Source organism: Pelodiscus sinensis, chromosome 2, assembly GCF_052426305.1.
Source record: "Pelodiscus sinensis isolate ZL-2025 chromosome 2, ASM5242630v1, whole genome shotgun sequence".
Taxonomy (NCBI): Eukaryota; Metazoa; Chordata; order Testudines; family Trionychidae; genus Pelodiscus; species Pelodiscus sinensis.
Window position 1 is genome coordinate 38,767,612 of NC_143053.1, and position 15,472 is coordinate 38,783,083.

At 45.3% G+C, this 15,472-nt stretch overlaps 1 protein-coding gene across 5 annotated transcripts in view; it reads right to left on the reverse strand.

Annotated features, from left to right (window-relative positions):
• Positions 1 to 15,472, reverse strand: part of VPS13B (vacuolar protein sorting 13 homolog B) — a 1,005,617-nt gene that overhangs the window by 859,822 nt on the left and 130,323 nt on the right. For 4 of the 5 annotated variants that reach the window (XM_075920304.2, XM_075920302.2, XM_075920305.2 and 1 more), the window contains exon 7: positions 486 to 660. In XM_075920304.2, the coding sequence (XP_075776419.2) occupies positions 486 to 660 (175 nt within the window). Of the gene's footprint in view, positions 1 to 485; positions 661 to 15,472 lie in introns of those variants that run through there. The other variant, XM_075920306.2, reaches the window with a different exon arrangement.

The following is a 15,472-nucleotide window of genomic DNA, read 5'->3' on the forward strand; positions in this document are numbered from 1 at the left end:
GGAAAAATATGAAAGCAGATGGTACTCAAACTACACACCAGGTAATGCTGAGGGGAAGTTTGATAGCCAAACACTGGCATTCATAAGTGCAACTACTCGAACAAGAACAAGTGTTGACAACATTTCTATTCACAGTAAAAAGCCCAAAACACAAAATCAAAACACTGGTGTCCAGGTGCCATATTTTAATTAAATTAGAAATATAAAAAAAAAAAAAACATGTAACAACCCTAAACTCCCTTACTACTTCCCACCCTCAAGATTGTGCTCTCTGGATAGAGTTTCATCTGAGCTTAGGTAAAATCATCAAAATAGGTCTCTCAGCATAACAAACAAATAATGTTAGAGTATTACACATGTATATGATATAGTTTATCAGTTCTAACAGATTACAGATTATCAAGATACTGTAATAGTTTGTGTTGAACACTCACATTTAAATGTTTAAATGTTATTTTTGATTGAGTAATAATAGTTATACATACCTGAGATGTTTCCCAATATATCTTTAGTATTACAAACCAGGTTTTCATTTTCTCCTTCTTTAAAGTTTCCCAGTTCTCCATAGTAAAGAGCAATTCCAAGCTGCATTATGCGTATAAACATAGGGAGCTGCTGATCAGTGATGGAAAGCTTCAAACTTTCAACCAACGTATGAATCTACAGAATAAAGAACACAGAAGCAAATAATACAATTTGATCTCACTAAAATCAAAACTAAGATACGATGCATAGTATAAATAGCAGGGGTTTGCAACATTTTCAAACCAAAGAACCAAACTATATCAAAATTCAGAAAATGTGGTCAACAAAGAACTGTTTAAAAATGCAGGAGTCAGGGCTGGGGTTGGGGGGAGGGCACTCAGGGTGGGGGGAAGTGCTAGAGTTGGGGTAGGGAGCCCTCAGGCCAAGAGGTTGAATGCGTGGGTGGGCTTAGGGCAGGAGATCTGGACTGCAGGAGTCAGGACAGGACCAAGGAGACATGGGCAGGGGATGGGTTTGCAGGAGCCAGGGCAGTGACTAAGTGGTCTCATGGCAAAGGGTGGGGGTGCAGGAGTGAGACCAGAGGCTGGGAGGTGTGGAGCGCTGAGGACAGGAAGTGGAGGGGAGCAGGGTAAAGGGTTGAGTATGAGGTGGGGCTTAGTGCAGAGGGGGTGTAGGAATCAGGGCAGGGTGTGGAGGGTTAAAGCAGAGGAATCGGGGGGGGGGGGGCTTACCAGAGCTGCCCACAGCACTGAAGGTGGTGCTGCTCTGGGAGCAGGGGCATAATTTCTAAACCTCCTGGACACCTCCTCCAGGGAATGGAGCAGAAGGCAGTTTCTGCCCTCCCACAGCATTTCCCCAGGGGGGCAGTGGTTTCTGGCCCTCCCCTGGTGTGTCATGAGGCAGGCGAAAACTGAGCTGTGGTTCCCAGTTGACCCCCTCCCATTTCTTCTGGGATTGGGAGGGAATTGCTGCACCACGCTCTTCCCCCCGTTTCTTGGAAGTAGGGAGGCTTCCAGGCCACGATTTGCAGGCCCCTGGCTCTTCATGGGATGGGTGGAGGCCACCACGCCATGGTTTGCAGCCCCCTGGCATGTCCTGTGCAGAGCATCATAGTGCCCCCCCTTTGCATGTTCTGGGGAAGGGCTGAAGCTGGGGCCAGAGCCACATAATGGCTGTCCAGCTGCTCCTTGGGTGGGCCACATATCTGTACCCAAACCCTGCCACACCACAGCCCAGCTTCAACTCCAGCAGCCACCCACCAGTGGCTGCCAAAAAAGCCATATTTGGTTCCCTCGTGAGCCATATTTGGCTCATGAGTCATAGGTTGCCGACCCCTGATAATAGAAACATTCTATTGTTCTCTTAAAAAATGGAATGACTATTATAATATCTTTAAGTCAAAAACATTCACACTTCAGAACCTAAATAAGAACATACATGAGAACAGCTATACTGGGTCAGATCAAAAGTCCATCCAGCCCAGTATCCTTCCAAAATTGGCTCTGACAGTAGCCAGTACCAGGTGCCCAAGAAGGAATGAACAAAACAGGTAATCATCAAGTGATCCCTCCCCTGTCAGCTTCTGACAAACAGAGGTTAGGGACACCGTTCTTACCAGTCCTGGCTAATAACCATTAACGGACCTATCCTTCATGAATTTATCTAGCTCTTTTTTGAACACTGTTAAAGTCCTGGCCTTCACAACATCCTCTGGCAAGGCATTCCACAGGTTGACTGTGCATTGTATAAAGAGATACTTCCTTTTGTTTCTTTTAAACCTGCTACCTATTAATTTTATTTGGTGATCCTTAATTCTAGTGTTATGGGAACAAGTCAGTAACTTTTCCTTATTCACTTTCTCCACACCAGTCATGATTCTATAGACCTCTATCAAATCCCCCCTTAGTCTCCTCTTTTCTAAGAGAAAAAGCTCCATTCTTTTTAGTCTCGCCTCATATGGCAGCCGTTTTATTGTATTTATGTCTCAAAGAACATGGGTTACAGAAACAGGTAATGGTCTTTTCTTCTTCGAGTTCTTGCTCATATCCAACACAGGTGACTGCAAGCACTGTCTGCAATGGGCAGGTAGGAGTTGAAGCACATGGAGACTGCAACACTGTTCTGCTGAATCCCATGTCATCTCTAACATGCTGTGTGATGGTGTAATGAGACATGAACGTGTACACTGAAGACCATGTTGCTGCACGGTAGATATCCTGGGATCGGGACAGGTTCAAGAAATGCCCGTGAAGAGGCCTGAGCCCTAGTCAAATGAGGCAGCTGACCACCTGCCAATTCATAACACATGCAGATGCAAGAGGTGATCCACTTGGAGATCTTCTGTGAAGATACAGGAAGAACCTTCATATACTCAGTACAAGCCACAAAGCTGCATGGACTTATGGGAAGGTTTCATTCTCTCCAGATAGAAAGCCAGTGCCCTCCTGAGGTTCAGACCATGAACACACCACTCCTAATTGGTCATCTGAGATAGAAGACCAGAAGGAAGATATCTTACCCCAAGTGCCCAACCCTGACACTACCTTGGGCAGAAAGGCTGGGTGAGGTCTAAGTTGTACCTTATCCTTAAAGAAGCATGTATACAGAAGTTCTGATGTCAGAGCACAAAGTTCTGATACCCTTCTGGCAGAAAAAATTGCTACAAGGAAAGCCACCTTCAGAGAAAGAAATGAAAGAGGCAAGCTGCTTGAATGGAGGGCTTGTCAGTCTAGCTCAGACCAGATTCAGGCCCCAGTGGAGGATAAGAACTGGGGTCTGTGGAAAAAGCCTTTCCAGGCCCTTCAAAAATCAGGTTTGATGTCATGAAAAACCACTAAGTGGCCTTGAATTGGCAAGTGAAACACGGAAATAGCTGCAAGGTGCACTGTGTTTGAGTCTAACACAAGACATTCCTACTTCAAGTGCAGGACATAGTCAAGGATCAAATGGAGAGGAGTGTCAGCCAAGGTGACCTTCCTTTGTACTGCCCAGGTTGAAAATAAAGTCCATTTTGCCATGTACATAGGCTGAGTTGAGGGCTTCCTGTTTTCAGGGAATACCCTCTGGACATCAGCTGAATAGGTCTGCTGTTAGGAGTTCAGTCACTGGGGAACCAAGCTGAAAGGTTGAAGCAGTCACAGGTCCGGGTGAAGAAGGCAAACCATGGTCCTCAGACAGTAGAGCCCTGCAGAATGGCAAAGGACAAGGAGTCTGTGCCAGGAGACTCATATGAGCGCCAAACTAATGCTGGCACAGCCACACTGGTGCAATCAATATGACGTTCACCTCATCCTGCTTGATCAAAGGAAATGGGGAAAATGCATACATGAGACCTTCTGTCCACAAAAGGAGGAAAACATCTGCGATGGAGCCCTCTTCCAGACACAGCCTGGAGCAGAATCCGAGGCATTTCTTATTCGCTCTCGTTGCAAACAAGTCCACTCGGGGAAACTCCCACTCTTGGAAGAAAGAGAAGGCTACCTGAGAGGTTAACACCCACTTGTGGTAAGAAGAGAATTCTCTGCTCAGACAGTCAGACTGTTTTGGGTTTTCAGGAGATGCCACGTTTCCAAGAGAGGTACCCAGGAGAACGCAGAAGTCCCAGAGCTGGATTGCTTTTTTGTAGAGAGGCATGGAGCGGGCTGTCCCATCTGTTGATGTAGAACATGGTGGCTGTGTTGTCTGTTAGGACCCAAACCATCCTAGCTGACAGGTGAGGTAGGAACAATTTCCACACGTTTGAAACAGCCTGGAGTTCTCTGACATTTATGGGCAGGATCCTCTCTTCTGAGAACCATTCCCCCTATGTCCAAAGCATTCCCAGGTGAGGATCCCATCCCTAATCTGAGGCATTAGATACCAACTCCTTCAAATGGTGAGGATATTGAAAAGGAACAACAGATATGTTGTTGTCCTGTATGGTCCACCACATCACGAACAAAAGAATGTGTGTCAGGACCATCTCTACTGTTCCAGGGAGTGTCAAGCCAGGGACTACATGGACGCTAGACATATCTGAAGCCAATGCACCTTGAGCCTGGTGAGGTGCACGGCATAAGTGCATTGCTGCCATGTGGCCAAGAATGAGAAGGCAAATTTGGGCAGTGGTCAGAGGCACCAGGAACAACTGCTGTATAAGGGCCAGAAAGGTGTGAAACCTCTCCCAGGAAAGCAACATTCTGGCCATGGTGGAGTCCAGTCCCACACTAATGAATTTGATCCTTTGTACAGGAACACAGAAGGACTTCTTTTTGTTTACCAGGAGACTGAGCCAACAGCACATGGTGAGGAGGAGAGCTATGTCTTGCTGGACCTAAAGTTCAGAACGACCCCCGAAGAGCCACTTTTCGAGGTAGGGATATACCTGGACCTCTTGGCATCTTGGGTAGGCCACTACCATCAATATACATTTCATGAAAACTCTGGGAGCCAGGCCTCTTGTAAGTGCTATGAGTTGGTAATCGTTTAGCCCAACCTTGAAACACAGAAAACCAGTAGCCCTTGAAGATCATGATGTGAAAATATGCATCTTTGAGGTCAAGGACAGCATACCAGTCTCCTAGATCCAAATTAGGGATAATCAAAGCCAGGGAGACCATGAGAAATTTGAGGTGGACCAGGTATCGGTTCAGGCCTCACAGTCCAGATGGGATGAAGGCTCCCTCTGGCTTTGGGGATTAAATTTTAATGCAATTAAAAATCCCAGTTCTCAAAAAAGGCCAGTACCCTTTTCATTGCTCCCATTCTGAGAAACTCCGCAACCTCCTGCTCAAGGAGTTCTCATGAGAAGGATCTCTGAGAAGCAACAGAGAAGGTAGGTAGAGGATAGCTGGAGCATATAGCCATGCTGTATTATGGCTAAGAGCCAACAGTCTGTGGTGATGTCTCTCCAGGCCAAGAGGAAGGGGGCAGAGTTCAGACAAAAATAAATGAGGAAGTACGGCCCTTTTGACTAGGGCAGCTGAGGCTTAAACTTCTTCTTTTCAGGCCCTGGTACATACAAGCCCCAGGTCTTTAGGATCATATGGGAGTTTTAGCCCATGTAATTTTGTGTCCGTTTGTTGAGCAAATAGGGCCACACCATCAAACAGAAGGTCCTGTATCAAGTTCTGAGCCTCCAGGGATAGGCCCAACAGGCCTAACTATGCTACCCTCTACATTGAGATTGCAGATGTCATGGAGCTAGCAGCCAAATCTGCCACATCAGAAGCTGCCTACTTTGTTGCCCTGGCCATAGAAGCTCCCTCCTCTGCAAGAGCCTTAAAACTCTTTCCAGGAGTGATGCCTCAAACTTGGACACAGCCTGCCACATACTGAGATCATAGCAGGCAAAGAGGGCCTGGTGGTTCACCACCTGGAATGGGAAACTTGTTGAGGAATGAAGCTTATGCCCAAAAAAGTCCAAGCGTTTTGAGTCTTTATTCCTCAGAGTAGGGAGCGAGCTGGTCCTAACACTCCCTGTAGTTGACCAATTCCACCACCACGGAGTATGGTGTGGAGTGAGGATAAAAGGTACGCATTGTCCTTCGCTGGCAACACCTAACACAGGACCCCAAGGAGGAAGTTCAAGGTCTTTTGCATCTCCTCCACCTAAAGAGCCAGGTTGATTGCCACACTCCTGGTGGGCCTTTATGTCATCAGGTGAGACCACAAGATGGGGTGCTTCTATAGCCTCATCCGGCATCACGAAAGATTAAGTTTCGTCCAATGACCCTCTTCTCTCAATGATGGCTGGTCGTCCATTGTTTCCTCCATCTGAGGAGTGAGTGACCTGGCTGCCTCTAGTGCATGTATAAAGCCAGCGGAAAGTACCAAAGGAGACTCCAAACACTCTGGTCTCTGGGCGGATAACCTGGGGCTGAACCGCGAAACCCCAGGGAGTCCTTGCACACCACTGTACTGGCCAATGTGCCTGAGGCCACGGGATGCCCTGTTAAGCCACCTGTGGCACTAGTTGAGACAGCAGCATGTGCAACACAAGCAGCTATGCCGGGGGCAAGGAGACAGTCTGACATGGCGCTATCAAAGCGAAGGCTGACTGCAGCCTACAAAGAGGAGTGTGCTGTAATGCCTTGTGTAGCTCGGCGCCGGTGAGTATCGGTGCGAAGAGCAGTGCCATAGCCATGGAGAAACCTCCCTAGAGTGACAAGGCATGTACCAGGAGTGAGTCTTCCTACAGTGTTACTATTGCCGGGGGTATATGCCTCCATAGCTCTGGGCTTCAATTTCAGTGACACTTGAAAAATAGCATCTTGCTCTGGTCTCTCTCTCACAGACTGAACGGGGCTATGAGGAGCTCTACTTTCCAACTGAGTTGGAGAGCAAGACAGTCTGGCCCTCAGTGACCGAGAGGCAAATGGTGGCTTCCTTCTATGCTGGGGCCCAACAGGTGCCGGAGCTGGCAGTACCAGCATGGTTAAAACATCCTGTGCCACCTGAAAAGCCTCCAGCATCAAAGGGACATTAATGTCCAGGGCAGGCAACAGGAACCGGGTAGGACTACCCTATGCAGCCTGCACAGGGTCCTGGAGAAAACCCCTGTCTCTCGTCTGATCCCCCTTCTGGCCTTTGTACTTTTGCAGGCCTGGGGATTGCTTCTTTTACCTCTTAGCTAGAGCCAGGGACAACCACCATTGCCAGGCTATCGGCATCAGGGGAGCACTCCATACCAACGCACTGGTGTTCAGTACTGAGTCTAAGTACCGGTCTTGGGGAGCAAGGGTGGACTCCATAAGTAGAGCTTTCAAATGTACAACTCTAATTTGTATTGTCCTCAGATCAATGATTGCCATAAGCCTGCAGCGTGTAACACAGGCTTTAAAGCCAGGGGAGCAGGGCACGCCAAGTCCCCAGGCCAAGTCACTGAACAGTACTAACAAACCACTAATCTACAACTATTTACACATACTTATCTAAAGGTAAAAAAAACTATTTACAACTGAATAAGGATACTTATCTAAAGGTAAAAAACTATTTACAACTGAATACTATATGGGGTGCTCCCATGCCCCTAAGCAGGAAGGGGCATGGGAGCACCCTATATAATACAACATATGTGCACTACTCCAGGAGATGGTGAGCCTGGTCCCTTATGGGTACTGCTGAAGGAAAATCTCCCAGCCATAAATGCATGTGACAAGCACACACACCTATGTTGAATGGGCAGGAGCAACCACTTGAACAGCCAATGAAAACAACGTGTGGACTGTTGAATTGAAAGGAGTGGCCCTTCCTGTTTCTCTTGTGTGGCTATAGCAAAGTCCCTGGAAGGACATGAAATAATCCAGAGAGCCAGGCATGGATAATCTAGTGTCATCCATGGCTAGTGAAGGACTAAGTCTTGAAACCACAGGTATGTGAATAGAAGAAAGATTATTTAGTTACATGTGATTAGGTTATTTTATTTTTGAGTTTGTTGGATTTCTCTGTGCTGAGCACAGAGCACCCCCTTACACTCTACTTTTCAAAATGAATCACAGAAAAACAATCATCTGTTTTTAATCCTTTTTTCAATTGCTCTGTAACACCTAGTAAAGTAACGTTTCACCAAGTGTGGGTTTTTTATTGTTAATAAAATTCATCCATTTAAGACCATGATCTGATATCTGTGTCCTAGAGGGCGAGAGGTTGTGTGTGCACATACCTAAGAATGCATAGCCAAACTACTCAGAGAAGTTAAAGTTCCCTTTTCAGATGGTTGCAAAAGAAGTTACTCACCTTGTGTAGTAATGATGGTTCTTCAATAGGTGTGTTCCTATGGGTGCTCCACTCAGGTGTCAGTGCATCCTCGCGCCAACTATCAGAGATTTTAAGCTTAGCAGTGCTTCCCATACCACAAATGTGCAGTTGCTGTCTCATGCTGTTCTGTTAACTGCATTCACGGTGTGGGTCCCCTCCATTCCTTTTCTACTAGGAAACCATTGATGGACATCCAAAGTAGAGGGGTGGAAAGAAGGGAAGTGGAGCACCCACGGGGGGACACATCTTGAGGAATCATCATTACTGCACAAGGTGACGTCTCCTTCGAGTAGTGTCCCTGTGGGTGCTCCACTCAGGTGGCTAAAGAGCAGTATCCACAATCTGCAGAGACAGCCTTAGGAATCATATCCAAAAAATGGCTATGACAGCGACACCCATAGAGGTAGGTGGAATCAGTCCCTGCTGCAATGAGTAGTGTTGTGCAAAGTTATGATGGGAGGACCAGGTAGCCGCCCTGTAGATATCAACAAAGGACACAATGTGTAGAAAAGCAGATGTTGCCATTGCTCATTGGAATGGGCAATGACCCTCTGTGGTAAAGCTTAGAGCAGGTATTTATGCAGCTTGATATCCACTTTGATATTTACTGAGCAGAGATGACTGTTCCCTTAGAGGGACGGGAGGCAGAAATAAAAAGTTTATTTGATATTGTGAATTGTCTTGTCCTGTCTAGGTAGAAGGCTACCGCTTAACACACATCATGAGTATGTAATATTGATTCCCTAAGGGTATGTCTACACTACCCCCCTAGTTCAAATTAGGGGGGTTAATGTAGTCATACGGAGTTGCGAATGAAGCCCGGGATTTGAATTTCCCGGGCTTCATTTACATAAAGCCAGCTGGCGCCATTTTTAAATGCCGGCTAGTTCGGACTGCGTGCCACGCGGCACGAACTAGCTAGTTCGGATTCGGCTTCCTAATCCGAACTAGCTAGTTCGTGCCGCGTGTAGCCGAACTGGGGGGTAGCGTAGACATATCCTAAGAGAGTTATGAGGTTTTAGATAGAAAGTAGGTAAGTAAATTGGCTCACTGAAATGAGAAGACTAACTTTGGTAAAAATTGTGGGTGTGGCCAGAATGTAATTTTATCTTTGGAAATGTTTGTGTAAGGTTGGTCTGCAATCTCCCACACTCCCTAGCCAATGTGATCATGACTAGAAATAATACCGTAATAGCCATATGCTGGAAAGAAGAAGTCACTAGAGGTGCGAAGGGTCCCCTGGTGGTCATCTATCAGGACAAGTCTTGCATAGGCCAGAAATAGAGCGTTTCATGAGGGGGTGAGCAAGGATGAAAACGTCATCCACTAGGGTCACGGAAGACCACGATGGCAGATCGGTGAACTTTTATGGAGCTGATGGAAAGCCTCACCTCACTAAGGTCCATGAGATACTGAAAAACGATAGGTATGGAGGTGGTAGTAGGTTGTAACTAACGTTGGAGACATCACTGCTGAAATCATTGCCTTTTGTTCTGGTGGGTATATCTTGTGGAGGGATGACAGCGACTCAAAAGAACCTGCTCACTCTCTCAGAACAGGTAAGTTCTTCATCTTCAAACCATAAAGGACCCAATAGGTGAGCTTGAGTGCTTGGGAGTTGGGGTGGAAAAGCCGTCCATGGTGCTGGATCAAGAGGTTGGGAATAAGTGGGAAAGGTATTGGTTTGCACATCGAGAGGTACTGTAGGTAAAGGATCCATGCTTGTCTGGGCTAGAATGGGGCAATCAGAATAACCGTTGCGCCATCTGTGCATATCTTACGGATTACCCTGGGGACCAAAGGAATTGGTGGGAAAGCATACAAAAGTGGAGCTATCCATTGTAGGTTAAAAGCATCTCCCGGAGAATTCTTGCCCTGACCCAACCTGGAGCAGAATTACAGGCATTTGTGGTTGGTTCTGGTCACAAAGAGATTGATGGGAATCCCCAACTGTTAAAATATGCGGTGGAGGATCATGGGGTTGAGCTCACATTCATGCTCCTCTGAAAAGTGTCTGCTCAGGGCATCTGTCAATGTTCTGATGGTGTAATAGGTACATTGGTATCAGCGTTATGTTGTTTGTTATGCACCAATTCCAAAACCTGACCCCCTCGGCACATAACGAGTGTGATTGAGCACCTCCCTGACAGTTAATGTAAAATATACATGGTGTGTTGTCGGTGAGAACAATGATAGTTTTTCCCTGGATTATCAGGAGGAAATGGAGGAAGGCGTTGCAAAGAGCTCTGAGCTCCAGTATGTTGATGTGCAGACATATTTCGTGATGTGAATACCTGCCCTGGGCTCTACAGTGACCGCAGTGGGCACCCCATCCCACTATGGATATGTCAGTGGTTATTACACAAGATGCGTCAGGCCAATGGAAGAATACCCCCTCGAGGAGATTGTATGGGCATGTCCATCATAGAAGGGAGGTAAGTAGTAGCAGCAGAAGCATTACTTGCTTGCCTAGACCAGGGGTCTCCAAACTACGGTCCGCGGGCCGGATGCGGCCCGCAAGGCCCTCTCATCCGGCCCGTGGAGACCTTTTTGTCTACGGAAAAAAAATTACGGAAATTTACATGTATCTTGCCAAGATCAGCCGCCGCTTACGTGGACGTTATGTTTTTACCGAATTAAAAGAGAGGCACGCAGTAGTGCGTTATGTTTTCCAACCGATCATTACATTGCAAAACCTTATTCGCTGCTTACTTTTTCTACTTCCGTTCACAGTCAATGAGATGATATAACGCCATCTAGTGGTGGAGTTTTTAAATGGTTTGCTGCTGGTTCAAGACTTGATTATTTTGATCACAGTTTGCCAGTTGCGGTTGATTGTTGCGATGAGGAGGTGTTGGTGTCAATTAGCGTCTGATTTCGAAACATGTTGCACTCTATTTTATTTAGTGATAATTTCCTTCGCGTAATTACTTATCAGTGTGTTTAAAGTATTGGGAATGTCGTTAGTTTAGTAAGAATTTTTCGAATATTCTGAAGAGGAAACATTAAAAGCAACAATCTCTCTACCATAAGTGGATATATTTGCACACTATATTCAGGTAAGTTTAACTTAAGAAATCATAAGAATTTTTAAAAATTGTTTCGGGTCATTTGCAGCTATTATTGCGACGAAATTAGTTCGCATAATCAGGTTTTTTGAGCGATATTGTGTGCAAGATACTTTCAGTTTCATTATTTATTCATGTTGAATTCACTTTATTTTAGTGCCCAGCGATGGCCGAGAAGAGGAAAAGAAAAATAGACGATGAGTGTCGGCAATTTCAAGAAGAATGGAATTTGAAATACTTCTTCATCAAATCCGGCGAGAAAGCATTGTGTGTGATTTGCAACGAAACCGTGGCTGTGATGAAAGAATACAACCTGCGCCGTCATCATCAAAGCAAACATCAGGAGAAATATGTACAGTTGGAGGGTAAAGTCCGTGCCGAAAAATTTTCTAAATTACAAAATCAACTCACATCTCAGAGGACATTGTTCAGTAAATCCTCAAATGAAAATGAATCCTTAACTAAAGCCAGTTATAAAGTTGCCTACCTACGTCCTGGCTAAAAGTGGCAAACCCTTTACAGATGGTGAAGTAGTGAAGGAATGTTTGTTGGAAGTGGCTGAGGAACTTTGCCCAGAAAAGTCAAAACAATTTGAAAATTTAGCTTTGGGTGCGAATACCATTGCCCGCCGTGTTGCAGACATGGGTGAAAACATTGTGACTCAAATAGCAAAAAATGCAAGCAAGTTTCGCCATTTTTCAATTGCAATGGATGAATCGCTGGACAGCTGCTCCACCTCTCAACTGCTTGTGTACATTAGAGGTGTGGATGAAGACATGAACATAACACAAGAGCTGGCTTCCCTACATAGCATGTATGGCACTGTTACCGGAGAGGATATATTCAATGAGTTGAAAAAAACATTTGCTGATTATAACTTGGACTGGACTAACCTCAGTTGCCTGACTGTTGATGGAGGAAAGAACATGAGTGGCATAAAGAAAGGCTTGGTTGGACAAGTGAAGCAGATGTGTAATGAGAAAAACATTATACAACCAATGTTCCTGCACTGTATTATTCACCAGCAAGCTTTGTGTGCTAAATATGTGGACATTAGCAGTGTACTGAATCCTGTGGTGAAGATGGTGAATTTAATAAGGTCACATGGGCTCAACCATAGAAAGTTCAGAGACATGTTGAAAGATACAGACACAGAATCGCAAGATTTACCATATTACACAGCAGTAAGATGGCTAGGTTGTGAGAAAGTTCTGAGCAGAGTATTTAAGTTAAGAAAGGAAATAGGTGACTTCCTGGAAAGTAAAGGCAAGCCACAGCCATTACTGTCTGATGAAGAGTGGGTATGGAAATTGGCTTTTGCTGCAGACATAACTAGTCATTTCAATTTTCTGAACCTAAAACTACAAGGAGAGCAAAATCTAGTTTCTGATTTATACACCCACCTAAAGGCCTTCAGATCCAAACTTGTCTTGTTTTTGGAACAAGTACAGGCCAACAACTTGACGCACTTTCAGCAGTGCAAGGTCTTCATGGCTGAAGCAACAGCTGAGTTCCCCATGTCATTTGCATGCGAGATCATCAAAGACCTCCAGCTGCAGTTTCTGACTTGGATTCAAAGGCAGAAGAAGTGAGATTGTTTCAAAACCCATTTGAAGCAGATGTGGCCAGTTGCCCAGATGAACTGCAGCTGGAAGTCATTGAGTTGCAAGCAAATGACCTCCTTAGGGACAAGTTCAAAATAGGACTGGTGGGTTTTTACCAGTTTTTGCCCAAGGAAGACTTTCCTAATGTCAAAACTTTTGCATCAAGGTACCTTTCAATCTTTGGAACAACATACCTGTGTGAACAAACATTTTCAAGAATGAAATACGTGAAGAACAATTTGAGAACAAACTTGTCCGATGATAATCTCAGGTCACTGTTGATGTTAGGGACAACAAATCTAAAGCCAGAAATGTCTGCTATTTTGGCATCCAGGAAACAATTTCATCATTCACACTAATACAGGTGTTCATGTGTAGTGTATCAATGTGTTATTAAATAATAAATGAAAAAAATAATATTAAATAAATAATTAAAAACAACATCCATGTTTTGATTGTTTTTTATTTGGACCTCAAGTGCGTAGTCGGCCCCCGAACTGCTGTTTGATAGTTAATGCGGCCCTCGGGCTGAAAAGTTTGGAGACCCCTGGCCTAGACCATTCTGATTGGGGATGAAAACCGTTGCTAGCGATCCTTGTAAGCAATGCATGTTGAGTCTTACACTGTGTACCACATATGTGGTGGCCGCCATGTGCCCTAGAATTTGAAGGGAAGTCCGAAAGCTGGTGAAGGGGGTGTGTAACGCTATGTTGATGAGGTCACATAGTGTGTGAAATTACTGAACAGAAAGAGTGGCCCGGGCTCTAACAGCATCCAGCTATGTGCCGATGAATTCTATCATCTGGGTAGGTTCAAGAGTAGATTTTTGTACGTTTATTAAGAGGTCTAGGGACGAAAAGACCTGCTGAGTAACGCTGATTAGAGTTAACATCTGCTGTTGAGGGTACCTTTGATTAAACAGTTGTATGAATGGAGGAATATAATGTACTCCTGACATCTGAGAAACGCATTTACCACCTCTAGAATCTTGGAAAACTTAGGGTGCGGTTGAAGGCCAAAGAGTAGGACACAGTACTGATAATAACTACCTATGATGAATCTGACAAACCTTCTACAGGAAGGGTGGATGGACGTGTGGAAGAAGGCATCTTGAAGGTGCAGGAAAATTGTCGGCACCACCATCAGAGATCATGCTGCTGAGGCCCTGACTTACGAGATTAGTTGGCTCTTTTCCTTGGACTCAAGGGTTCCACCAATGCCAATTTCTTCAGATGTGGTGATTGGAGAGACTTCTCCCAGAGCAAGTCCTCCAGTCTTCACCTCTCTATTTCTTCTAGCTCTTACGATCATGCTTTGGCAGTGTTGGCATTTCTGAGCCACAAGACCTTCACCGAGACATTTTATGCAGGCGATGTGCCTGTCCAAATTGGACATAGGGTCCCTGCGTGAGTCGCACTTCTTAAAATTGGGGGGGAGGGGCCCAGAATTTTGAAGAACTTGGGGTCAAATAAGTTGGAGAAAAAATGGGGGCTTTTTGTGTTTTGTTTTTTTTACTGTTGGTTTAAGGGGACACTACGACTGACTAAAAGTAACTAAAGAACTCGGTTAATCAACACAAATTTTATATTTTTTTTTCCAGAAAAATCACACTGCTCAGAGACTCCGTCTTCTACTGAGGATGGCAGAAAAGGAGTTGAGGGGACTCGAAGAGTGCGCACAGCTAATGGACAGAACAGCACGCGACAGTGACGGCAACTGTGCATGTGCAGCACAGGAAGGCACTACACTAGGCTAAAAATCTCCGATCGCTGATGCAAGAACACACCGACACCTGAGTGGAGCACCGACAGGGACACTACTTAAAAGAAGCTGGCTTTTCAAGCTCTCTCCAGAGGGAGGGTTAAAAAAGTTTAAGGGTAGCTTACAGGAAGGAATTCCCATATGTAAGATCCTAAAAGATTTTTACATGTGGGTGATGGAAGTGATACCAATCCAAGGCTGGGGAATCTATGACCGTGGGGAATTTTAACATAAGCCTTTAGTGGAAAGTATATTCTAACGACTCTTGCAGACCTCTGCCTTCTGCATTAAAAGTGCCAGAGAGGAGAACAGCCTTGACACACATGAGGCTTATAGGGGTAGTGTGCTGGGAGAGAAGCTGAGCCCTGATTAGGGGGTGGGGCTTAATTGATTAGGGGTCCTATAAACGTAGCTTTCTAGTCAGGCCACGGCATAGATAGCTGCAGCGGCACAGGAGCAGCAAACACAGCTGTAAACAGGAGAGTTTCAGTGGGAGTTTGGATATTGGAACTTGTTTGGAGTTTGTTTTTGCTGTGGAGAGGGTGTTTTGGTCTATTTTTGTGTTCACTGAAATAATAGGATTTTGGTGAGAAAGTAGATAAAACTCAGAGGCAGTAGTGGCCCTGGCCAAGTAGTAGAGAACACAAGGAGGATGATTGGATGTGGTAGCTGCGGTATGTACATGATTCCGGAGGGGGTACCTGAAAGGACTTTTGTTTGCAAGAAGTGCCGCCTGATAGAGCTGATGGAAGAAAAGATCCGAGGACTGGAGATGCAGGTGGAAATTCTGGTCGAGTTTAGAAGGGGATTTGAGCA